This window comes from Seriola aureovittata, chromosome 16 (assembly GCF_021018895.1).
Source record: "Seriola aureovittata isolate HTS-2021-v1 ecotype China chromosome 16, ASM2101889v1, whole genome shotgun sequence".
NCBI classification, from domain to species: Eukaryota; Metazoa; Chordata; class Actinopteri; order Carangiformes; family Carangidae; genus Seriola; species Seriola aureovittata.
The window spans coordinates 1,011,601-1,037,360 of NC_079379.1; the positions used below are offsets into that span (position 1 = coordinate 1,011,601).

At 39.2% G+C, this 25,760-nt stretch overlaps 3 protein-coding genes across 3 annotated transcripts in view; 2 read left to right on the top strand and 1 right to left on the bottom strand.

The window, feature by feature from the left end:
* Positions 1-1,301: 1,301 nt before the first annotated feature.
* Positions 1,302-12,286, bottom strand: umad1 (UBAP1-MVB12-associated (UMA) domain containing 1). Its single transcript, XM_056399274.1, has 4 exons — positions 12,024-12,286; positions 10,594-10,684; positions 5,302-5,387; positions 1,302-2,650 (listed from the first exon to the last, which is right to left on the bottom strand). Exons 2-4 carry the CDS (start codon positions 10,673-10,675, stop codon positions 2,375-2,377), a joined length of 444 nt encoding a protein of 147 aa, XP_056255249.1. The 5' UTR covers positions 10,676-10,684; positions 12,024-12,286; the 3' UTR covers positions 1,302-2,374.
* Positions 12,287-12,439: 153 nt separating this feature from the next.
* Positions 12,440-15,638, top strand: rpa3 (replication protein A3). Its single transcript, XM_056399275.1, has 4 exons — positions 12,440-12,693; positions 12,798-12,872; positions 15,186-15,297; positions 15,371-15,638. Exons 1-4 carry the CDS (start codon positions 12,595-12,597, stop codon positions 15,451-15,453), a joined length of 369 nt encoding a protein of 122 aa, XP_056255250.1. The 5' UTR covers positions 12,440-12,594; the 3' UTR covers positions 15,454-15,638.
* A 9,572-nt stretch (positions 15,639-25,210) lies between these two features.
* Positions 25,211-25,760, top strand: part of col28a1a (collagen, type XXVIII, alpha 1a) — a 34,741-nt gene continuing 34,191 nt past the window's right edge. The window contains exon 1 of the mRNA XM_056399628.1: positions 25,211-25,340. Coding sequence (XP_056255603.1) covers positions 25,211-25,340 — 130 coding nt within the window. The remainder of the gene's footprint in view (positions 25,341-25,760) is intronic.

The following is a 25,760-nucleotide window of genomic DNA, read 5'->3' on the forward strand; positions in this document are numbered from 1 at the left end:
ACTGAGCCAAGTCAGAACTGATCTATGTATAATTGACTGCATTGAAAGGAAAAGTGTGTTCCATACACAGGAGAAGCAAAGACCATTGGAAAACACAGACAGAATAAATTGTAAAATTAGTTAATAATGGCAGAAAAACAAAAAGCAAAATAAAAGCATGGCGGACATGTGTGGAGAAGAAAAGCTGTAAAATATTTTTTTTTTAAAAACAATTTTTGTTAGAAGTGTTGTTCCTGCATATAGTCAAACATATAAATGACATCATATAAGAGCTGTAGTTAGTAAAATTATTTTTACTGCACATTTTCACTTTATCATTCAAACAGTCTCCTCATGTTACAGCTCCTACATAAACAGATGAGACTTTCTATGCTGTGATTCTAGTGAAGGTCAGCATTTTTGTTACACCCCCGAATATCCATGACTGAGTAAGTGAGTTATAGAGTTGAGTTTGTGATTAAGTTACACTATTGGTCCGCTGAGTGTTGGGCTTTTCCCATTGGCTGTTGCTCTTTTCTATAAAGCAAACATTTTCATTTTCAGACGGATTTAGTGACTTAAATAAAAAACACCTAGCAGCAAAACCTAGAAACTTTCCACAGAAGAGAGTCTCCAGTTCTGCCCTCTCTGTTCAGTGAGTCTCAGAGAGGAGGAGCAGCAGCAGTTCGTTACCCCAACGAAGGCTGTGCTCTGTGTGAGAGACTATAAAATAAGATATTGTGTCTCTTTTAACTGATCATGTTACAGTAAATCTAGCTGAAATCACAGCTCAGTCTTTGTCTTTAAGTGATGTTTGGTGATGTTGTCAGATGACATTGTGTTTATTAAATCAGGACTTTAGCAGCAGCTTGGAAGTGACTGCTGGTTAACATGTAGTCTTAGTGGGCCATGTTAAAACACTGTACATGTGATCACAGTAACCAGCTGACTCTAGGCTGAATGCACATATGACGCAATGATGTCATGAATGTGCCAATCGGTGATTACATCATCTAGCAAAATGTACCAACTTTCCATTGACAGTAGTTGTTTACAGTGGTTTTCACCTGCGTCCTCAGTTTCTCACATTGACCACACACAGTCCAGACATGTACCAGGTTTTGACCTGGTCTTGTTGTCTGTGTGATTCCTTGTCCAAGTACTAAGCTTTGAATAAAGCTATTGATTCATCATCCTGGTAACATATCCTCAAATGAGCTAAAATGAAGTTCTCATACTGAATTTAATGACACCCTATTATAAATAATAGACAGCTGACACAAGGACTATGGAACCATATGCAATAAAATATCAACTTCCCGTGAAGGATAATTCCAATTTAGTACAAACGGGTCTTATTTTTGTAGTCACAATACAGTTTATATGTGTCATAAAAGCACTGTACTCTCCAAGTTAATCATGGAGATCTGGAAAAATGGAGGCATTGCTAAAAGTCTGGTGGGACAAGAGACAGCAGCTGTAGCCTGTACACACGTCTTCACGACCCAACTCATCTGAACCTGACTGCTACTGCCAAATTTGAGACCTAAACTTAGACCTGAAGTTATATTTACGTATGCTTAGTTAGCCAAGCTAACAGCTACAACTGTCCACTCACTCCTCCCTGTGGTCACTGAGAGTCTAGTTGCTACAATAGACACACAGATATAGACGACGGGCAGCATTTTGAGGATAACCAAACATGAACCCAACCCAAGCCCAGAGTTTTACACCGCTAGAAGGCTGAAAGCCCGTTACTTTGTCTGGACCTGTCAGGTTCCGGGTGCAGCACAATTCTAGTAAAAGGAAACCATATGATCAGACAGGTGTAAACAAAGTCGAAAGGTTAGTTAAAAAACAAAGGGGAACGGTAACATTATTACCCACACTGCCCATTATAGAAGCTACTTTGACCTATCATATTTATTATAATTGCTGGCAATGACAGGTTAACACCAACATTTCAGGTGTGTTTATTTTTGGTTTTACCTTGTTGACCTCTGTGCAGCAGTGTTCACAGGTTGTAATAAACCATAATTATCCTGTTCACAGTTACACAACATTATTGGAACACATTGTACTTCCTGACTGTGTTCACACTGAGAGCAGCACAAGCTAACTCAACCACAAGTCCATTCAGTTCCTGCAAAGCAATAAAGTTAGAGCTTTTCATCATCATCAGTTCTACAGTCAGTCAGATCTCCATGCTTCCTTCAGTTCATTTCCAAAGATTTACTTTGAAATTTAATGAACAGGGAGTTAATTTCATAAATTCAATGCTTTGCAGTTCTACAACTTTTTGATTTTTAATGTAATTTTAGTGAGTTTTCAATCGTTCATAATTCCACACAGTATGAACTCCTAATAACAGTCCTGATATTGAAATTCAAACAGACTAGGCATTATGGAGCACAGAGTTCTCTAAAGTGAAGTCATACTGAAAATTAGCCAGGTTGTAGTTAATGTCCCGGGACAGCAGCACATCAGGGATGAGGGGAAATCCAGCCTGCATGGTAAGGACATGAGGAGCCAAAGTGAAGGGAACATCCCTAAGGACATCTGGGAGAGCTGAAGCAGCTTCCACTGCTGAGGCTCCCAGTACGGGCCCCATGGTGGGTAAAGCTGCAGGGAGCACTCTGTCAGCGGGTTGATCTGGAGTTGTGTAGGATGACTGTGAGGAAAAGGAGAACAAGACGAGAACGTCAGTGGTCCTGGTCTGGCGGTCAGTATGAGCAGAGAGCTGAGGCATTGGATATTTTATCCTGATATCAAACGTTGGATGAGTGCATTCCTATGAGATTAGTGTTCCTACAACTTACTTGGACACACGACATGTGGAACTGTTTCACTTCCAGAGCTGACACAATCAGACAACAAACAACAATGCTGACAAGTTCATATGATCAAACAACGTGCATTCTTGTTGATCCTACTATTAAACACATTTATTTTGTTGTTCTCACTGTGGAATTAGACATTCTTGAGACTCAAGTTAATTTATTTATTGATCATTACTTTTTACAGTGCTTTGTTTAAAGTACACTGGTTACTCTCTGACACTGCAGGGCTTCTTATTTGTTGTGGCACTGTGACAGAATGATGTTACAGGTTTACATATCCAAGACAAGTTAGTGCTGAGATTAAAATCCCAGTTTGAATATGTTGAGAACTCTGTCAGTATTTAGAAAGCAATCCTGCACCCTATCAGTGCTAATTAATATCAGCTGGTTTATGCCTAAATGATGGCCTATAAAAAGGTTTTGTCATTACCAAGGTGTCACACAAATGGCATCTCATGATGGGTAAAAGCAAAGAGCTCTCTCAAGACCTACGCAACCTTATTGTTGCGAAACATACTGATGGCATTACAGACGTATTTCTAAACTTCTGAATGTTCCAGTGAGCACCGTTGGGGCCATTATCCGGAAGTGGAAAGAACATCATTTCACCATAAACCAGCCACTACCAGGTGCTCCTCGCAAGATTTCTGACAGAGGAGTCAAAAGAATAATCAGAAGAGCTGTCCAAGAACCAAGGACACCCTCACAGAGAGCTTCAGAAAGACCTGGAATTAGCAGGTACAGTTGTTTCAAAGAAAACAATAAGTAATGCATTCAACCGCCATGCACGCTCACTGCGCAAGACTCCAAAGCTGAAGAAAAAGCATGTTGAAGCTCTTATAAAGTTTGCTGCACAAATTTGGACAAGCCTCTGAAATACTGTGAGAATATAGTCTGGTCAGTTGAGACCAAAATTGAACTCTTTGGATGTCATAGCACACACCATGTGTGGAGGAGAAATGGCACTGCACATCACCGTCACAGTGAAGTTTGGAGGTGGGAACATCATGGTGTGGGGCAGTTTTACAGCATATGGTACTGGCAGACTTCATATTATTGAAGGAAGGATGAATGGAGAAATGTAGCGAGACATTCTTGATAAGAATCTGCTGCCATCTACCAGGATGCTGAAGATGAAACGAGGGTGGACATTTCAGCAAGACAATGATCCCAAACGCACAGCCAAGGAAACTCTCAATTGGTTTCAGAGAAAGAAAATAAAGCTGCTAGACTGGCCCAGTCAATCACCTGACTTGAATCCAATTGAAAATCTATGGAAAGAACTTAAGATCAGAGTTGATAGAAGAGGCCCTGGGAACCTTCAAGATTTGAAGACAGTTTGTGTGGAAGAATGGGCCAAAATCACACCTGAGCAATGCATGCCACTAGTTTCTCCATACAGGAGGCGTCTTGAAGCTGTCATTACCAACAAAGGCTTTCCTACTAAGTATTAAATAAATTTCAGTAAGGGTGTTCAATACTTTTTCCCTGTGTCATTCCACTTTATTACACATTACTTAATTTATGGACATATGTGTTTTGATTTCTTTGTATGTGTGGATTACTTGGGTTGTTTCCGATATCTGGTGACAATTTCATGTCAATAGCCCCATTAGAAAAATATTTACTGAGAAAAATGTTGACGCTGTATGTTCACTTAACACATATTGTGTTAAACTGTCAGAGTTAGCGTATGAATTCTGGAGTTACGGCTAAAAATGTGTTACTATTGACAGTACTGACGCATGAAGATGCAAAAAATTTCATTTGATCAGCAGTTAATATAAAAATATTGATGACTTGACTTGAAGTAAAAGTGAAAATAGTGACACAAACAAATATGTGAATAATATAAAAACTCCTGAACATAAACATATGGGTTCACCGAAGTCAACTTTATATTATGAGGCATTCATCAACTGTGGGACTCATGGTAACTGGAGACCGACCTGTAAAAAACGAGCCCACAGGTCGTCTGTGCAGCAGGTTATTATGACCCATAGTTATGTTTTGTTGCTAGGCGACATCTAGTGGTGGTAGTAATTATGACAGGAGCAAAGGGAAAGTGCAATGACGTCGTATAAAGAGACAAAGTCCACGTCAGGAGGAGGTTGTGGTGGAGAGCGCTGTTCCATTCCCATGTGAAAGTAGCAGTTTATGTTTTTTCTATTATCCATGAGCATTCGACAAAGTTAACCATGTTGTTATGTTGTAACCATGACAACAAATATCGTTTATTGAAGAAGCACTTATTTTAACCCAAATCACAATCTTTTCCTAAACTTGAACATAACCAAGCCATGACAGTAATCAGTAACCATGGTGACAGCATCACAGCACTGGACATAGTTCTGTATGAACCATGCAGGACATGCTACTGGTCTCAGGCAAATCACTTGGTAGAGGAATAAAACCTTTCCAGGTCCTCTCCTCTGGTGAAAACACTTTGTTTTCTTCTTTAAATGTCATTTCATGAGCTCACCTTTGATGGCTGCACTATGACATTTGTTGACGGGTGTGCGATGTTCATGTTCTGCATCTTCCTCCTCTGCTCTTCAAATGTCTCTCCTGCAGAGCAAATAAAGCAGATATAAAACATTTTACTAAAAATACAAAATGGCAGCTCCAACTGCCAAAGAGATATGGAGGTGATATTACAAGCTTTCAGGATTCAGTTTTACTAAACAGTCAGTTTATACCAAAGAATGCCAAAGGGGTGAGAGAAGCAATATGTTGGTCATTCCAGGTCTCTCCAGACAAGGTTTATTCCTGCATATATGTGTCCATGACCAACACTAGATATATGTAGACAGATGTGGACAGTCAGTGTCTCAGGCATGGGATGTTCTCTGCCACAGCCCCTTTCTGAATAGATAGCTATATTTGGTTGCACTTTACCCAAACTGCATTGCACCAACATTCACAGATTGATCCACCACATTGGCAACATTAACACATACATGAGATTTACTCAGAGAGAATTAAGATCAGGACAGACTCTTCTAAATCAACTGGGATAATTTTGTTTTATGCTGTGATTAAGTACAACCGTGGTAAACTGTACATTGTCAATACAATACAATACATTCACTGCAAGGCCATGTTCCACTCACTACACTGTCAGCCAAGAACAGAAACCTGAGGCTGCAGTGGACACAGACAGACCAACACTCGTCTGATGGATCCAAATTCATTCAGATGTCAGTCAGAATTAAAGTCAACAAGATGAATCCATGGACCAACCACCTGGTGTCAACAGTCCAGGCTGGTGGTGGAGGTGGTGGTGGTGTGATGGTGTGGGGAATGTTTTCTTCTTTATACCAATCAGTCATGGTCTGAGTGTCTCAGTCTATCTGAGTATTGTTGCTGAACATGTTCATCCTTCATGACCACAGTTCACCATTTTCTAATGGCTCCTTCCAGCGGGATCATGCTCCATGTCACAAACTGGCTTCATCAACATGACAGTGAGTTCAGTGAACTTCAGTGACCCCCCCCCCCGAAGACCTGAATCCAGTAGAACACCTTTGGGATGTGGTAGAAGAGTCTCAGAGGAAAGTTTCGAGGCTCAACCCAGTATCACTACAGTGTTCCTAATAAAGTGCTCAGTGAGTGTGTGTTACAACAACACTGTAGCTATTGACTGATTATACTGTTTGTAACTACACTGACAAAATAAGCTACAGATGTGCCAGAACATAGACATAAAACCCTCTGGACTAGTCCATGTCCCTACCTATTTTAAGGTTATGCAAGGGGCCTGGCAACAGGCTGCTGTCACTGCGCCAAATCATTAGATCGCTCGTCAAGTAGCTGAAACACTGAGTGAATAGAGGTGCTGATGGGAGGAGAAAGTGAGAAGGTACTGCTGTTGTCCTCCTCTTCCTCTCCAGGGCCAAGCTGACTTTGTCCACAGAATGAAATCATTCACACTGATGTCAGTGGAAGAAGAGAGTTTTCCTCAGGGCCGTCTTTGTGTGCCTTTAGATCATATCCACAGTCATCTGACCCAACATCAGCTCAGATAATGTTTCTCACTGTTGTCGGCCATGTTTACTCTTATTGTGGTTGCAGATGTGTTTTTTCAACATGAAGCAGTGACTCTGAAGTCAAAGTGAGTTCTTGGGGTTTGGGGATGTTCACATCCTGATTCAGTTAGCAGTGAAGTTTAAGTTCAAATTAAAAGTAAAAATCTGTTTATTTCAGATCCAATGTGCTGGAGTGCAGAGACTTAACTCAATGGCCCATATGTACAATTATTTTCTTGATTAATTACCTCCATTAAGGAGGGCATGTTTTCACCCATGTCTGTTTGTTTACGCAGAAAGTACTGAACAGATTTGCACCAAACCTGGTAGAGAACCTCGGCATGGACCAGGAAAGAACGCATCACATTTTGGTGTCGATACAGTTAAAGGGGCGAATCCAGCAATTTTTATCAGCTTCTATGCTATTGTAACTTCCTGGTCAGAGTACTATAACAATAACTCACTTACATATCTCAGGCATGACTTAATCCACTCCAGTTTGTGCTGCCAGACTTCTAACAATACTTATATAGATAGATATAATATAATCAATAGAGTTGATTTTAAAATGATTTCATCATCTATAAAGCACTGCATGGAAAGGCCTGAGTACATGGCTAAACTTTTGAAAGCATACAATCCTTCATGATTCTGTGATCATCACTAGCTTCAACAGTGTCTGTCAAACTGAACTTGCATTCATAGCCCCTGAAACTCTGGAACATTTTATCATATCATATTAGAACAACTGATTCTGTTAATGTTTGTAAATCTTAGATTAGATTAGAGATTAAAGATTTCAATCTGAAATCATTGCCACCTCCTATTTTGTATTTATCCTGTATTCTTGTCTGTGAGCCCTTGATTTGTTTTTAATGTGTTTTAATCACTTTCATTTTATTGCTATTTTCTCTTTGCTCAGCATTTTGTAAATCTGTTTATGAAAGGTTCTACACTGTAAAAAATAGAGAAAGAAAAGATTATCATCATGAACAGATGTTTGGATTATCCTACCATGAGAGAGCTGCAGTGCGTGTTATAAACCTTCAAGATCCATAAATATTCCACAAGTGATGCTTCTGAGCCCAGTGATGGCGGTGCTGGGAGGATTGCTCTCTGCCTGGACAACTACACACACTGAAGAGAAGGGACACTACATGGCAGAGGTGACCGGCAGCCTCGCCCTGCTCGAACCTCCACAGCCTGAGCTTGGTCTGGCCTGTCTGATACAGTGAGGAGCCATGCACCTGTTATTCAGTCCTGCCTGCTACCATCAGCTCAGCTGTGGACATCTGCTCTGATCAGATGAAATCTACCTGATGGTTCATGAATGAGAAAGAAAACCTTACATTTAAGAACAAATGCATTCTCCCCTCATACTCTAAACCTCAGGTGAGCAGATTTGATGGAGCTGTATCTGGGACGTCATGTTTGAGCGTATATGAACCATTCACCAGCACTTTGCTGCTTACAGCATGAGGCCGTCTTTTATAGATGGTAGGCAGCAGGTTTACAGTCGATGTCTGTGAGCTCAGTTGGTTATCTCAGTCTGAAAGAGAAAGACTGGCACCCATACTTGTTCTCTTCTGCCAAAAATAACATGCAGCTCCTGACCATCTGTGTCAGCTCCACCAGCTCTTCCAGTTAAAGCCATGAGAAGGATTAACAGCAAATAATACTGCACTTCTCTGGGAGTGAAGTAAAATTTGGTTTTATTAAGGATTTACCTTGCTCCATGTGGATGTTTGTGGTTTTGGGTAGAAACAGATGGCTTAGACAAACCAGAGAAGCAGGATATATATACAGTTGTCACCTCTACTGGGCAAATATCAAAAGAAAACCCCTTATGTACACATTCTTTTCCAGTGTCATGCAATGTTGGCTAACTGCCAACATTTTATTCCAGGGGTTGTAATGTCTGCTACCTTAACTCATGTGTTACGATTATTAACTGATTTAAAATATTGTTTTGACAAATAAATCTTGACTTAAAATCCTCTTACTGGCATTTTCTGGGTTTTTTTGTTGCATAAAGTTGCACAGTTGCTATGGGGATATATCTGTCGTTGTCATGTGACCAAAGTGAGGATTGTAGGTAATATAGGTCAAATATGGGGGTAATATCTAGATGTTCATACACTGATGAGGACCAAGAGATGCAAGCAATGGGACCTTGAGTGAACATTTTTAGTCAGACTACTGTTTCCAAGAGCAACAAGAAAACTGTGTTCACTGTGTCACAAAACAAAGTCACACAATCTATGATATTACAAATTGTGTCACACAGTGAAGGATGGTCATGAGAGAACCACCCTAACTTTCCTGCACTAATATCTCCTTTAATATGATTCCCTTCACGTTCTCATCACTTCACATCCCACACTGATCACCTCTGCTGCAAACACACTCATTCCATTGCTTCCACATTGACCCTGCTGCTATTGGACTTTGTTGCTATCTATCCATGTTCATATACCTCATACAGCTCTCATGCCAATATGCACACTATACTGTAGATGTGTAACATAGTTTTTTATTGCACTAGGACTATCTGTCATACAGCTATACTTTTATCAAAATGTGTACAGGCAGTTATTTATCTGTACAGTTGTTTATTTGCACTAGTGATGTCATTTTCCCATGTTGTTATTGTTACTGTCTTTCTCATTATTAGGGCCCGACCGATTAATCGGCCGATTATAGCCATTAGAGAATAATCGGTAATCGGCCAAAAGTTGGCCGATTGACGCCGATGTTTACACTTATTTTTCACTAATAAAATGCAGGTAATATGGTATTTTTCTTAGAAATTATGTCCTTGTGTTACGTATCCAGTAGAGGACGCTCCGACTGCTTTCATGTCACGCTTCACAGTCACACTGCATCAGAGTGAAATAGTGAAGATATGGAACTGCTACGGATTGACACATAACAAAATACCTCAATCTTTTGCAGTTACTTTTTTATTGTTTGTTTTCAAAGATGTTTACTAAAAAAGTTGTGCTTCTTGCACTATAGCCTACCTCTGTTAGATTGGCAATAATAAGAGGAACTCTGGTACTGAGGGGGCATGTGAAAGTAAATGTCTTAATTCATACAGATAGACATTTACTGCCTTTTTGCACATCATATTTTTGATTTATTTTATGTTCAAATTGTTCATATGCTGCTTGTTCTACACACTTTCTGATAATAAAAGCATTTGAAAATAGTAAAATGTTCTCCCTTCAATTTATATCTTTGTAACAAGTGTTTGGAACTATATTCAAGCCATCAAAGACAGGTATTTCGTCTTTTTTTAAATTGAAAAATGTAAAAATTTAATCGGCTGATATATCGGTTATCGGAATTTTTTATTCCCTAATATCGGAATCGGCATCGGCCAGCATCGGCTTCTTTAATGTCTACTCTATGTCTCTTTGTATCATTAATGAGCTTTGAAGTGACTCTAACATGATGTGATTGACCACTTTCTAATACAGTACATATCGTTAAAGGCAGAATGAAGGGAACATCACACCAAATTCCACTCCGAATTCTGTCAGTTTAACAATGCCCTGCTTATAGGGAACGATGGATAATATCAAACCAACACATCAAACCAACCATCCAACTTACTAAACATGTTTCCTACCACACTCTACCACTGCTTATTTACCATTATAGGCAACTTAAACAGCCAAATATGGTCTTACTCCAAACACCACAATGTCAGGTTCATGTTCATATAAGCGTGTGTTTCTCACCGATGATAACAAAGCCTCCATCAACTTCCTTGTCGGATGTTGACTTCTTTGTTTCTTTACGCAGTCCAAGGAAACTCAACATGATTCTTCTCTGTCAATAAAAGAAATGAAAGGTTAGACCAGCAGCCATTAGATCATGTGAGCTGCCAGTGTTAAATTCGTCACACTGAATTGTTAGAAACCAGTATTAGAAATGATCATTTCACTGAATTATGACTTCATTTACAGGTTTGTTCACAAAGTTGAAAACAAATAAAATTCACAACTTAAAAGTATAATTATGTTGGCTGGTGTATGCTTCACAGACAAAAAGCACCTCCTGCCAAACTGTTTTGGAACTCTACATTTGAAAATATTAAATGGAAAACCATTTGGAATTATAAAAAAATATTGTGTCATAAACAAAATTAGAGAAGTTCCATTTTAAATTATACACTCAATTTATTCTGTGAACTAGGTACTTTCAAGGTTAAGAGACAATATTGATGGAAAATGTACTTTGCAATTGCAAAACTGAGAGTATTTGTCATTTATTTTATGAGTACCTGTCTATTAAATTGTTTTGGTTAGATATATTTCTATGATGAGAATGATACTGATTGTAAAAACTATTTGTTTTGAATATTTTTATTCTATTTGGAAAATACTGAAGCCACCAATACAAACTGATTAAAAAGAAACCACACATTTAACAATTCAAAATAATAATTGGACATTATATTGATTGATTACATGGACTAAGAACAGTAAAGCAATAAAAGCAATAGTAACTTGTAAAGCCTTAAACATTTTCCTTTAATATCTTTGTTTTCTTTCATGGTACCCCTATGTATATAGTTTTGTTTTGTCCTTTAGTCCTTTTGAAATACTTTTGTTTATTATATTTGTTTCATCATCCTTATTTATATGCTGCATTTATTTCCTTTGATTGTATTTACTTAATTTGTATGTATTGTTCATATTTTAATATGTATCTTATTTCAGAAGTTCCTCCATTTTCAATGTTAAATTATTTCAATAAGTTGATATGGAAAATATTTTGAACAATAAAGCATTAACAAAAAAAAGAAAGAAAAAGAAAACAAATTTGAAAGCATTTTTACATTTGAGCTACATTACAGGAAAAGAGCCTTCCTAAAAAGATAAATAAATATATCGAACATTAAGCTTCTGAATACTGATTCTGAATTACGTTTACCTGATACATATCGCCAGGTCACTTAGGTTTCGATTTCCTTTTCAAATTAACCAATATTAGCAACTGTTTACTAAAGTCACCGTGTACTCAATGTCACACGCCACAGCGCTGCACAGCTTATAGCAGTTTGTTATTTTTGTTGATACGACACCACACATTCTTTTTACTGAGAGTCTACTTTGAACAGGCAAGATGAAAGCTATGCGATGAAGTGATAAAGTGACGGTCTTACTTGTCGCCGAGTCTTACTGTGTCTTGACCAGAAGTTCAGAGTAAAGTCAGTTCATGGCTCCGTAAGGTTTTTACTGCCAATTAGTTTAGTTTACTTCGGTTAGTTTCCACTTTGTGAACTCTAGCTCCGCTAAGTGTTGGTTTAGTTTCCCCAACCTACTATAAACCACTCAATATAACCTTATTATTTTTTTGTCTTCCTCCGTGCAAGATCATCCATGTTGTTATGTTATAACGTGACGTCACTGACCTCAATATGGTCCGTGCTCGTGTAGAAACTATAAATGCCACCGTCGGTTGCGCTGCAGATTGCAAACATGTGTCGGAACCATCCATTGGTGTTTCTGGGGAATAGAATGTCAGAGCACAACGGATGTGTCATAGTAGAAGCTGAGGGCGTTCGATTTAGATTCCTGGGTTTGCCGTAACTACAAGACAATGCGGGTTTAGACGTCATTTTAGATACTCCACCCGCTCGGCCCACCGTGTGAAACAAAAGTATACAACGAAGTATTTCCCGCGCTATTCAGCATTGTGCCAGCTCAGTAAAGCATTCGACTCCAACTCGTAAAATGGCAGGAATAATGGACGTCCCAAGACCAAGAATAAACTGCTCTATGCTGTCGCAGCACATTAACAGACCGGTTTGCTTCGTTGGGCGTGTGGAGAAGGTTCGTGTGATTTGCAGCTAGTTTAAATTAAAGTGTGTTTGTAAACACGGTGACTTGCACTGTGGATGCCAGGAACATAAAGTGGTTATTCTATGCGTTGTCAGGTTCACCCAACAGGAAAAACGTTCACTGTGTCGGACGGAGAAGGAAAGAGTGCAACAGTTGAACTCAACGAACCCGTGAGTACATTAAGTGACGGTTTAACGTTGCTTCTCTAAAACTGAAGGCAATATACCGATGTGACTGTTGATTCTCTAGACTGGGTTTAATAACTCTTCTAAACAGGAAGCGATGTAAACCAGCCTGTTTTCCAAGAGAAATAAATGTTTCATTAGCAACTAAATATGTCTATATTCATGTTATATTGTGTTTACATTTACATTTTCCAAGTTTTGTACAAAATGAACAAGGGGGAGATAGGTCAAAATCGTTATTTATCAAGTATATTTTTTGTTTACAGATTTAACATAAGTCTTCTATGGGTCTGGAAATACTTCAGAACTGCAAAAAGTGTCCTTAAACCTTCAGGGGTTTCTCAGATCGACACAAACTGCAGCCAGATAGCAGTACTGATGTGACTGGGTTGTTTATAAATTAAAAGAATAATTTTCCTAAATAAGAGGACAAAAAGCAGATTATGTTTCATTCAACAGAGTCATGGTCACAACAGTTTGCAGAACTGTTAAACACGGAGCAGGCAGCTGATTTTCTAAGAGACTTTTACATGACTGAGAATGAACTTGGGACATACAGGAATGTATTCAAACAATAATAATGCGAGAAATCATCTTGCGATGGGATCACAGCAGCTGTGAAGCCCATCTGTAGTTGTTACTACATTATTGGGGCATTGTGCTTTCTTCAGCTGTAACAGCAGGAGAGATGCTGGTACTCTGAGGTCTAGCATCTCTGCCATCAGCAGCTGCTACCAACCTCACCACTGTCACCAGATTGTGTGGGTTTGTTCAGAATGGCCCGTCTTGCACAATGATGACACAGTAAGTGGCAATTCTCTCAAGCAGTAGTCTGCACAGTTTTTGCGTCACCTGTCAGACAGACTATGCTGCTGTGTGGAAAATCAGCTGGCCTTTTGCTGTAGCTGCTGATTCTGAAGAGAGCTGAGCTGACCTGGGCTGGGGCCTTGTTGCCCTTTGAAGAACCAACAGGAGAGAGCTGGAGCTGCTCTCCAGAGCAAGCTGAGAAGAGGAGAGAGAGAGAGAGCAAAGAAGGACAACTTTTGTTTGGTGACACCCTGGGGGGTCACATGTCACACACTGGGGGCGGGTCATCCCCAGGTGTGAACAGTGAGGAACTGTGGGGAAGTGAGTTCCTTTGTCTGTGTAACAAAGAAACGTGGTCTCTTGAATGAGTATACTACACAAACATATCTACTCAAATTGGCTCCATATAATACTCATCATATGTTCGTATTAGATTGAATATTAAAATTAACAAGAAAAAATTTTAAATCTCAAATTTGTATCTATTTTTCATTTGTCAGATCAATGTTTAATTTAAAAATTCCATCTAAGGACTGTTGGATAGAAATTCAAAAATCTGAATACTTTAATTTCGATTCATGCCGTGGCTTGCTTGAGAGGGCAGGAAGACCTGATTGGTCAGCCTGACACTGTCCTGTCTCTGAGCTCTGCAGCAGTTCCTTCATCCTCATGGTTTCTGTTCTGATCTGCATCGTCAGCTGTGAGATCTAATATAGACAGGTGTGTGTCTGTCCACATCATGTCCAATCAGCTGTGAGTTTACCACAGGTGGGCTCCAATCAAGGTGCAGAAACATCTCAGAGATGATCCAGAGAAAGGGAGGAACCTGAGTCACAGTCAAGTATCTGAATACACAGGGCAATGTGATATTTCACCATATTTTACTTTTTAATAAATTTGAAAAAAAAAAGTCTAAAAATCTGTTTCCACTTTGTCATTATGGGTGTTGAGTGTAAATTGATGAGGGAAAATTGTAGAATTTTTGATTTTACCATGAGGCTGAACCATAACATGAAAAAGTGAAGACTTTATGAATGCTCTGCATGTAGCTGTCAAGCTCTGTGGAAAAAACAGCTGGTGTAACTCACCTCCATGTTGAGCCGGCTGCTTAGATCCCGCCCTCTCAAGCAAGCCAGGGCATTAATAGAATTTGTAACAGTCCATAGTTACAAATTTAAAAAAAGAGACCAAAATCTCAATTATACATTCTGACAAATGAATGAAAAATACAATTTTAGAAAATTGAATTCAATTTTCCTTTTGCTGATTTCTTTTTATATGGAAAATAAAACTGGGGCACCTTGGTGGCTCACCTAGTAGAGCATGTACCATTAAGGCAGTGGCACGGGTTTGAGTCTGACCCATGACCCTTTGCTGCATGCATGTGTTTGAATGGTGTGTGTTGGTATCATCTGCACAGCTCTAGAATAAAAGGCTAAACCTGTTTTCAGTCAACAGTTTAAACATGTTTAAGTACATTTATCTCTCCAGCTTGAAGAGGAGCTGAGCGGCGTGGTGGAGGTGATTGGTATGGTGTCCAACAAAGGAGGAATAATGGCCACAACATACCACATGCTGCGAGAGGACAAGGGCATCCTTTTTGGTAGGTGTCATTTCATGAACAGATGAGGTGTTTGTAACACAGCGGCATTGATGAGTGTCCATCTGTCCCACAGATTTAGAGCTGTATAATGAAGCCCTGAAGGTCGTCCATGACTTCCCCCAGCACTACCCTTTTGAAGTGGCTTCGAGTGGATGAGCCCTCACGTCTGAAGACTGTTCGTTTTTGTGCTTGTTTCTGTTGTGAGAATAGATTTGCCCAGATCTGTATTATCTAATCATTTTTTGCAATATAATTTAGACCCTTAAAGAATAAAGTTGGAAGTTTCTTTTCACATGCAATGTCCAACAATTTTAAAAATAAAAACATCTTTTTGACTAAGACTATGTTTTGATTATTTTGTTGCCTTCCACCTGCACCCAAGTTGTATAATGGCGTTTATGTAATGTTAATCACCTGTTTATATCTGGTCTCCATTTTCAACCCAATCAGTTCTGATGGTTGAAAAATCAAAAGTCTATTATTGGTGAAGTTACAAATAGTCCCTATATCAATGATAAACAATGTACTGTATTATCAATATTATGTCATTGCATGCCATCAAACGAGAAGCTTTCCAAACCTGCACATGATCCACTTCTTTTTAAACTACAACATTCTTGGCATGTTTTACAGTCCGTTCATTAATCATTAATGCACTAATTACTGAATAAATAGTGGCTCTGTGGAATGTTCTGTATAAGCGTGGAATACTGGATGGTCGTTCCGCTCTAATATAAGCAGCATGAACATGGACTGTGCTGGGCAGCAGGGGGCAGTATGACCACATGCGCTGTCCTTAGCCCGACAGATCCGGGGATAAAACTCATTCATACCCTCAAAGCTTTGTTTCCTTCAATTAAACTCAAGTTCCTATATTGACCTACAACCTAATGGTGTCAATTATCAAGCAAAAATAGATTTTACCTAATGGGAGTGACAATCACAATATTAAATGTTCACATAGGTAGTGAGTCATAATGTTGGTCTTTCTATTGTGAATATCTATTTTAGAGTAAAAGGAGCAGGCACTGAAAAAATCCTTGGCAGCAGATGGGAAGAACCATCTGTCTTTCATGATGTAGTAAGACAGCACCGCACCACAACACAACAGCAAGCTGCAGTCAGAGGAATGTTGTTAATGATTCTTGCCATTTATATTGTAGAGAAATCTGAGCGTGAAAGGCCTGACACGAAAATAAATCTTTTTTTCCTTCATCAAGCAGTGCTCCTTAGTGAAAACAGAATTTTAGAAATTTTGACAAATTTATTAAAAAGTAAAATCTCACATTGACATAAGTATTCAGACACTTTACAGTTGAAGTTTAGCTCAGGTTCCTCCATTTCTCTTAATCATCTCTGATATGTTTCTCCACCTTGACTTTGCCTTTTTTTTTTTTTTTTTTTTAAATAGGCCGCTATTCTCTTTCAATAGAACCTCCTTCTACCCATCCATCACCAGCCCCAAGTCACTGCCACTCCCAAACTAAATGAGTTATTGTTCACCCCTGAGGAATCATGGACATGAGTTACATTTAAAATCCGTATATAAGTATAATCCGTCTGAGTCTTCACCTGTTTTTTCATGGAACTGCTTCAAACGCTGCGTAGCGTAAAAGTTGCCGCTCATGTTCACGTTCATGCGCAGCACCAGACATGAGGGCGGTTTGTGTGTATTTTCTAAAATATTAAACTCAAGTCAGAGCACATTTAAAAAAGACATTGATCAAAGTTCTTTACAGAGATTAAATTATAGGATTATTTGGAAGGATCAAAGGAAAATGAACAAAAGCACAGAATATCTGAATAACATGATAACACAACAACAAAATACAAACAAAAGCCAGTGTGGTCAGGCATGTTGTCACTATGACGACCAAAAGGCTAAAGAAAAGAGATGCGTCTTTAGATGAGTGTCACAGATATCAGAGGAGGAGGAAGATCTAATTGTTAGTGGGAAACTTCCACAGTTTAGGGCCAACAACCGAAGAAGCTCATTCACCTTTGGTTTTTAACTGGATGTGTGGAACGGAGGGCAGTGATTGGTCATTAGATCTCAGGGGTCTGCATGTGGAAATGGGGACGTCGAGTTCTGAGATGTAACCTGAGGCCAGCTCTTTAAAAACAAATCAATTCTACACTTCACTGTAACCAGTGAAGAGAGGCCAGTAAGTAGCATTTTAAAGTTATCATAGGTTTTGAACTGTTAGATATGGTTATATACTTTATTTTACTGTATGGCAATCATTTTTTCAATTTAACTTTTTGTATAAATAAGAAAAAAGAGTTATAATGAGAATATTTTCCTCTGAAATATATTGGCATAGGAAGTGTAAAGTAGAATAACATTTGAAAAACTTGTACTTGAATTTAAAATATTTTTAAATATACTTTTTTTCCACCGCTGACAAAAGTTCATTTATACGTATTTTGTTTTGGCTCTTAAAGTTGTTGGGGCGGTTTTGCAGCATCAGTTTCAAAGTCGTTCATCACACTTCAGGTAATTGGACAGAAAATCTGATCATTAGATTCATTTTCATCGGATCTGGTCCTGAATCAGTGTGTAACATGATCCAGTTTTTCCACAGCCCTGGGCTTCAGAGTGTGTTGAAAGGATTTTAAGTCTCATCTTTCCAGAGAATGCTAAATTCCCACCACTTCAGAATAGTGACATTAAATGTGATCAAGGAGGAAATTATCACTGTAAAATATAGTTTTATGGCAAACCAGAGTATGGATGTGTATATCATTATCAAAGAGGCGGGGTGATAATGTCAACTGCTGTAAAAGAGCTAAGTATGTCCCTGCCACCGTCGGTCGGAGGAGTAGCCTGGAGGAAAGCAGCTGCCGTGCTCCAGCAAGTTGAGACACTGCTGTTAATGTAGCAGCATCTGCTCCATCTGCTTCTGTTCACACACACTTTCACCTCCATGTCCCGTTTTATCATGGGTACGTCTTCATGTTCTGCCACTGCTTATCTCTGTCAACCCCAGACACACACACACACACACACACACACACACACACAAACACAGTCATTCATTCTTTTTTTTCTCCTTTAACCCATAAAGAATTTATAGCCCTGACACATTTAATAAATGTTCAGTTCAGTCCATCAACAAAAAAATGAATTGATCATTTTGATCACTGGTTTATCTTTTACATCATTTATCAAGAGAAATGTCAACATGTGCTGCATTTAGCTCCTTAAATGTTTCTGTGTTTCAAACCATTGTAAAACTTAAAAGTCCTGTTAGCCAGCCAATAAGTAACATAACATTCAGCACCTGAATGCCACAGATGTGTTTGAGGTGATGTTGAAACAGTGTCTCCATGGCAGTGTTTGTCCACTAGGGAGTGCCGACACGTTTGTTTAGACCTCTAAAATCATCAAGGCTGTAATCTGAAGACTGGGAAATAGTGATCTGCATTTCCCTGACATTTTATATACTAAATGATAAATCTATTAATTAAAAGAAAGAGAAAAACTGCTGATTAAGTAATAATCAAATGAACTATTTCTTATACCAATACTAATTTTTGAACAGTGGTGGGCAAAAACCGATATTTTAAAGCAGTATTGATTCATTCTGTTAGCCACTTTGGGCAAACTGAACAAGCATATTATCACCTTTAAAAGTTGCTATGGTATCTATCTATCTATCTATCTATCTATCTATCTATCTATCTATCTATCTATCTATCTATCTATCTATCTATCTATCTATCTATCTGATATTTGGTGGATGAACATTTGCTGCAAAGTAACTCATTATTATAGCTTTCAGTTAAATGTAGTAACATAAAAACTACAATGTTTCCTTTTGAACTGGATTGGAAGTTGAAGTAGAAAGCAGTATAAAATGAAAAGATCTGTAAACCTAATTACACTTCCTAAGCATTGATTTGGAGTCCTGTTTGTGTCCACCTGATGATTGTAAGTAATGTAATGGATCATTATTAAGCTTAAAAGGTTTCAAACTGACAGGTATTCAGTGGTTCAGTAGGACACTGACAGAGAAATTCTTTGAATGAGTTAATGGCTCCATAGGCAGAGTGAGGCAAGTTTCATTGCAGCTTTTATAGACCGACACTCCTGAAACTGTCACATAAAATGATCGTCTTGATCCTGCTGGTGGGTCCTCACTGACCACAGCCCGTTTATTTTAAAAAGCAATTATCTGCCCAATTCATCATCACACTCATATATCAGCCTAAGCCTGTCTCTGCTTTCCTGTTTGCCTTTGTCAGGTAGTTTAAGTCATCATCAGTCATAGTAATGTAAATTCCCATCTTCAGATGAATCCATCTTAAGTCTTTTTTGGAGGGCTGGATGTTTATGATGCCATTCTGTTCTGCCTGTTAACCCCAAAATGACCACAATAACTGCTGGACTGAGCTGTGGCTCTTGTAAAGTTCTTTATGTTTAAAACCCCCATACCTTCATACCTCCAAAGGTCATCAGGTCATATTCCACATACCAAAGTGGACACAGACTGTTATTCACTGAAGTTGGCCATGAATGCAGCAGCTCCTCTTGATGCAATGTGAGCCAACATGTCTAAAACAACCTCTGCTTATCTATCACATGCCTATCAGGGCCCCTGAGTGGGGCTCCTGGACCGACTGTATGAAGCTGTCAGGCCTGCCAAAGTCTGAACTGCCACAGGGAGCTTTAACGAATGATCCAAGCATGGCAGGTTCAAGAAGACCTTCATACCTGCGAGCACCTAATGTAAGAACTCACAGGCCCTGAAACTGTCTGTGGAGCCTGGCAGAGATGCAGCATATGGCACTTTGAAGTTGAAGTCTGTTTGAGTTTGTACCTTAGGCACAGCTGCACGTCACAGCTCAAATGCACTCAAGGACATACATCAGTACGTGAACGAATCACGGCTCAAGATCTCAAAACACAGGTATTTATGCACTTTATGGGTTTTTTTTTTTTTAACATTTTCATATTGTATCACAGTGTGGGCTCAGGCGTCACCATCCACACTCAGACCCCTCTCATCCTGATACGATGAGGCCCTGGAAATAATGGGCAAAAAGCCTTTCTCACAGCATCACGGTCACATACTGTAAAGATACAATCTACTTATCTTTGCTTTCTCAAATTAGTTTATAAATGTATCAACAGTTCAGCTCCAGATATATCCAAGGACAAGACAGTAACAGTAGCTAGGAGCGTGGTGAATCGGTGAACATCCGTCTATTTTTAGCTAATTGTAGGATATAATCAGTTGTGTTGTTTTTGCCATTGACTGTTGTAATGACATTATACATGTAAAAGCCCAACGAGGGGCAGGAGGGGCAAATTAGCAACAGCTACAAACTCTCTGTGCAGCACATTAGTTTCATGCTTTGTTTTGAAATGTTAAATTGCAACTTCCCTATCAAATAAATAAATAAAATAAACTAAACAATGATGACTCCAGTCACTGCAGCACAAACACACACAGCCAGTAACACTGATGAGGACCATACAAAGTGGGAGAGAATAACAGATGATCCTCAGACACTGACCTGGAGTCAGGTCATCTACAGAGCCGGTTTGAGAAGGTTCTGTGTATGTTTTCACCTTGTTCCTGTGTGAAAACATACTGCTGGAATCCTTTAATCAAAGCTAATCTAGCAGCTTTGTGCTAAGCTTGTCTATATACTGTGCATACCCAACTAATATCTGTATTGAGTCACTGTTTTCAGTAGGTTCATGTCTGCATTGACGGTGACCACTTGTGCAAAGGAATCTAAGATGGCAAACAAGCGAGTTCCCATAATGTCACAGCGGCCCTTTAATACTTTTTTAAGTTAACACAAAATCAAACATACTCAAGGACCACTTACTTGCTTTTTCCTTCTAACAACCTTAGCAGACTATTGCACCTCAACTTTCAATATTGAGCTTTGTTTAGATTTTTGGGATAATTCCTGCTGCGAGGCTGTGGCACATTTCCCGCCCACCACCAGCAGCTCTCCATGCCTGTGTCCGGAGAGTGTCTGGCTGTGCAGCCGTGCGCTGAAAAAAAAACGCCTGTTGGCCCAGTCAAAATCTGTTGAACTGCCGCAGGAAGCGCTCTCTAAACTCCCAGCCTGTTATTGGTGTTGTTGCTGTCTGGCTGTGTTGTCTTAGCACAGAGCTGTCTGCAGACAGCGTGCCACTGCCAGCATTACCACCAGTCTCTTCCCATCCAGCCAGCAGCACCAGGCACCCAGGCTGGTTCATCCACACACAGACTGTCCATATCTGTCTCTCCATATGCTCGATATATACAGAGCGTTTTTTATATTAACAACAGAGAAACTGACTAACATGAAAGGTGTGCTCTAATTTGCCGACCCACAGGTAATTCTCACCCAGTTCCCCCGAGCTCTACAGAACTTTTTAGCCATTTTCAGCACATTGTTTTGGTTGGATTGTGTGGGGCTTCACACAGTTCCGTACTTGGACCGGCCGTCAGGAGCAAGGAGAAATCCTGGTGGGCTGCCATATTAATGAAGGTTTTACGAACCCTCTCTGTGTGCCTGTCACACTTCCAATTCAATGAGCCTCACCTCCATAAACTACATTAATTATACACGCCATTATCGCTAAAGGAGGCAGAGGAATCGAACAGAGAGAGCAGGAGAGAGGGAGGGAGGGAGAGGTCATTGCTAACTGCCAAAGAAACTAGCGGACACCAAACACCAGAAACCAGAAATGAGACACTAACTGTAGCAATAAAAGCTCTATTAAGAAATAAATTAATTTAATTTGAAACGATTACAGGACATGTTGAGTTTATGTTTACCTATAACATGGCAAATGGGAGTGGATCAAAATGAGGTACCATACTAAAATACCAGTATGACCAATTATACATATCAAACAGAGGGAATTAGAAATAAAGACCTGTCTCTAATAAAGACCTGTTACCTTCTGCAGTTGAGGTAAAATAAAGCCCCATTCACTATTTGAGCAAATACAGTTGTTGAAAACTGTTGTGTACCTGCTGTAAATGCACACTGATGATGTAACAGAAACTGTTGTACAGCCAATGGGAAAAGTCCAACACGCAGCTGAACAATGAACTTCATCACTCACTCAAATATATCGGTCAGTCAGTCAGTCAGTCAGTCAGTCAGTCAGTCAGCCAGTCAGTCTGTCAGTCAGTCATGTAACACTGGCCCATGGTGGGTTCAGCCATAAATCTCCAATAAACCCAGTATACACTGTCTTCCCAGCACCAAACAGACAACACTAGCTACTGGTTGATGAACATAAAGGCTCATTTAGCAGCCAGAGACAGACATGTTTCTCTGGAGTTGCTGGAAACCAAAATAAAGCTAAAAGGAGACTGAATGTTGGACTCACATTTGTTTGATGGCCACAAGTATGACTGAATGAATCTTAATGTTGTTGTGTTGTGTCTGCTGTATGTGTAAATAGGCAACTGTTTGCTAACACGGTAGTCATAAAACTTTATGGGATAGTTTGTGTACAGCTAGTTCTGCTGCCCCCAAGTGGACAAAAAAGTGTATTACTGCAGCTTAAAGTGTATTGTGTGCATTTATGAAACAAATTATCTTATATACATCGTTTATTTTCCATTGTTTAGTTTCCAATTCTTTCTCTTGCCGGGATTTTATTGTCACAATGAACCAGTCCTGGATGTGAACCCACTTTAGTCTACTAACTTTTTAATGTGCCGACATAGACATCGAGCACTTATTATGCAGATAGTTTGATCTGGGTCAGTCCAAAGCAGGGTTTATTTTCAGCAGTAGCAAATGAAAGTGTTATATAAGGTTTTCTTCAGGGTTCCAGGTAATATTTATTGAATGACTGGTAACTTCTCACAGAGAATGGTGGCAGGTCTGACATATTCATGATTTATGTAAGGAGCTGGGCATGAGGCCTTATCTGAGCCTGTCTGTATGAATTATGGGAGCAGCTAATAGTTTCTCATACCAACATCCTCCAGGTACAATTTCTCACAGTCACTCAACATTCTTAAGTTGCCACTCTGCATAAAGATTAGATTCAAAACATCCTGAATATTACTTTTTTTCTCCCACACCCTGGAAGGACCATCTTTCAGTCTGACCCCAGACACTGAAAGACTCTCCAGTCACTCTACCAGTCTTTTTTTTTGTATATAGGCTACTTGTTCTGTATTGGACTGTTTTGTCTTCTTCTTCAGTGAAAGATAGTTGCAATAACATTTTCTGGATTAACACCCGTTCTCTCTGAGGTTTCTCTGTGTTTGTTGGAAGTGTAATTGGGCTAATTGTTTGCCAATATGGCAGCCATGACATTTTAGTTTATACTGCTTTCTACTTCAACTTAAATCCCTTTCACATTGTACTTAATATTCCACCACATTCATTTTCCAGCCTATACTAGTTAACTTCCATCCAGAAAATATCAGTCTATAAAATAGGATGTGTGATATGTTGTTATAGACTAAACTAAGTAGCTGAAATAAATTCCACCTTAAAATGCTAAAGCATTAATATGCTGCTTTTACATACGTCCATCAGTGATAATGATTTAAATACATCATACAATAAAACATCTACTTGTTTGATGTTTATAGATGTTCACATGTTTATAGATGTTCACCAGTGACATATGGGGGCAGATGCATCAGTTTGTTAATTTCAGAAAACGATTTGTCTTCAAAATGAAAGCAGAAAATCTGTCATTCACGAAAAAGTGTTGAGCAGCGCAGACAAATTTCAAAATGTGCTCCAATACTCCAATTTACACCATCAAGTATGAAATACAACTGTAGCTGTAGACACATTCAAGAGTAAAAACACTATCGTTGTCTCTCTCAGGTAAAGCTTTATTGTGAAAGGAGTAACCGGACGTGTGACTTGCTGTAGTGTGGTTGGCTTGTCACCGGTGAGCGAGACCACTGGTGCCGCTGCTCTCCGCTCTCTGCGCCTCCACACCGGGAGAAAGCACGTCAGCGCCGCTCGCGCTCATTGATGAATGAACCTGGTGCCCTGACTTCATTAACACACAGGTACGTGACCAATTTTCATCATGGATGATAATTACTCATAATTGTCGGTGACATGATAATGTGGACACAGGCTGTATGTACAAAAAAAAAAAAAAAAATTGTAGAAAATTTATGCAGAAAAGTAATTAGAAGTTGATGTTGATGATTCAGTGTATTTTATGTACAAGGGTTAATTAAATCTAACAACATAAAATTCACGCAAGTAGTTCTATAGCAACACCATTATCATTATTATTATTATTATTATTATTGTTTTTGTTGTTGTTGTTGTTGTTGTTGGTGGTGGTGTTGTCATTAAATGTAGTATCAGTGGTAACAATATCAGTAGTAATTGCAGTAGTAGTAGTAGTAGTGGTAATTAGCAGTGGGTGATATGGATAAAATCAGTGTATGTAATTCTATATCATGATATTGATATGTATTTTGAAAAACACAGTTTCTGGACAATATATTGAGAAATTGCTCATAGATAAAATAAGCAGACAGGAGTGTTTGTTTATGGCTAGCCCAGTGAATTACTGTAAATACCTGACTGATAAAAAAATACTTAATCACATTTATGCAGAAATAATCAAAATATTCTAGCCCTAGTATCAGCAGTGGTAGATGGTAACAGAAGAGTAGCAGAGGTGACAGTGATGTCAAGCAGCAGCTGTGATTGTAAAGATACGACCTGAGCTCTAACAGAGAGCCGCCAGGTGAAGTGTGTAACCCACAGAACGTAGAGGATATCACAACCATCGCAGGATGCTGAGGGAAACCAACCGTTGCTTCTGTGAGTAGCTGCTGCAGTCGTCACCCTGTGGGTCGAAGTGAAGCTGTGTGGCAGAGGACTGATGGTATTCATTCACCTCTGTAACCCTCTCCTTGTTTCCTCAGGCTGAGCGGACCGGAGGATGACCATGCGGTGGTTACGGTTAGGCCTGAAGGTTTTGATTGTTATTTTGACTCTGTCGAGCTCGACCAGATGCCAAAGCAGACGGAGGAAAGGACAGAGGGAGGACAACCAGATCATCATCAATGAGGCCAAAAGTAAGTGTTTCAAAAGCCATGAAATATATCAGTGTGTAAACCCTGTGTCCTGTTCTGAGTGTTAAGTGTCTGTTAAGTGTCAAATGACTTAAAAGCAGTTAACATATGTTGTTTCTTTCAGGTAGAAAAACTGACAGGTACTCAGTCAGCTAGAAATGTTGATCTTTAAAGTTACTGTTTGAAGATGTTTGTACTGCATCACTATGAACTGAATTGTATGAATGACTGAATGCAGAGTTTAAGAGCCGCTGAGGTTGGAACACAGAATTTCATGAATTGTCCTTATGACAGTTTCATTATTATTGTGCTTAACCCAAACCGTCAGTTGTGTCTCGTGTCTTTTGCCTTTTTCACCCTTTTGTGCAACAGCAGATGAACAAAGTAAACAAAATGATTCTGTATTTGAATCCTCAGGTGACC

Excerpts from the sequence above, each read along its gene's own strand:
- rpa3 (XM_056399275.1), top strand. The coding sequence starts at position 12,595 with ATGGCAGGAATAATGGACGTCCCAAGACCAAGAATAAACTGCTCTATG. Across the intron at positions 12,694-12,797 it reads TCGTTGGGCGTGTGGAGAAG|GTTCACCCAACAGGAAAAAC; the intron begins GTTCGTGTGATT and ends ATGCGTTGTCAG. Across the intron at positions 12,873-15,185 it reads CAGTTGAACTCAACGAACCC|CTTGAAGAGGAGCTGAGCGG; the intron begins GTGAGTACATTA and ends TTATCTCTCCAG.
- umad1 (XM_056399274.1), bottom strand. The coding sequence starts at position 10,675 with ATGTTGAGTTTCCTTGGACTGCGTAAAGAAACAAAGAAGTCAACATCC. Across the intron at positions 5,388-10,593 it reads TGGAGGCTTTGTTATCATCG|GAGAGACATTTGAAGAGCAG; the intron begins GTGAGAAACACA and ends TTTGCTCTGCAG. Across the intron at positions 2,651-5,301 it reads TCATAGTGCAGCCATCAAAG|TCATCCTACACAACTCCAGA; the intron begins GTGAGCTCATGA and ends TTTTCCTCACAG.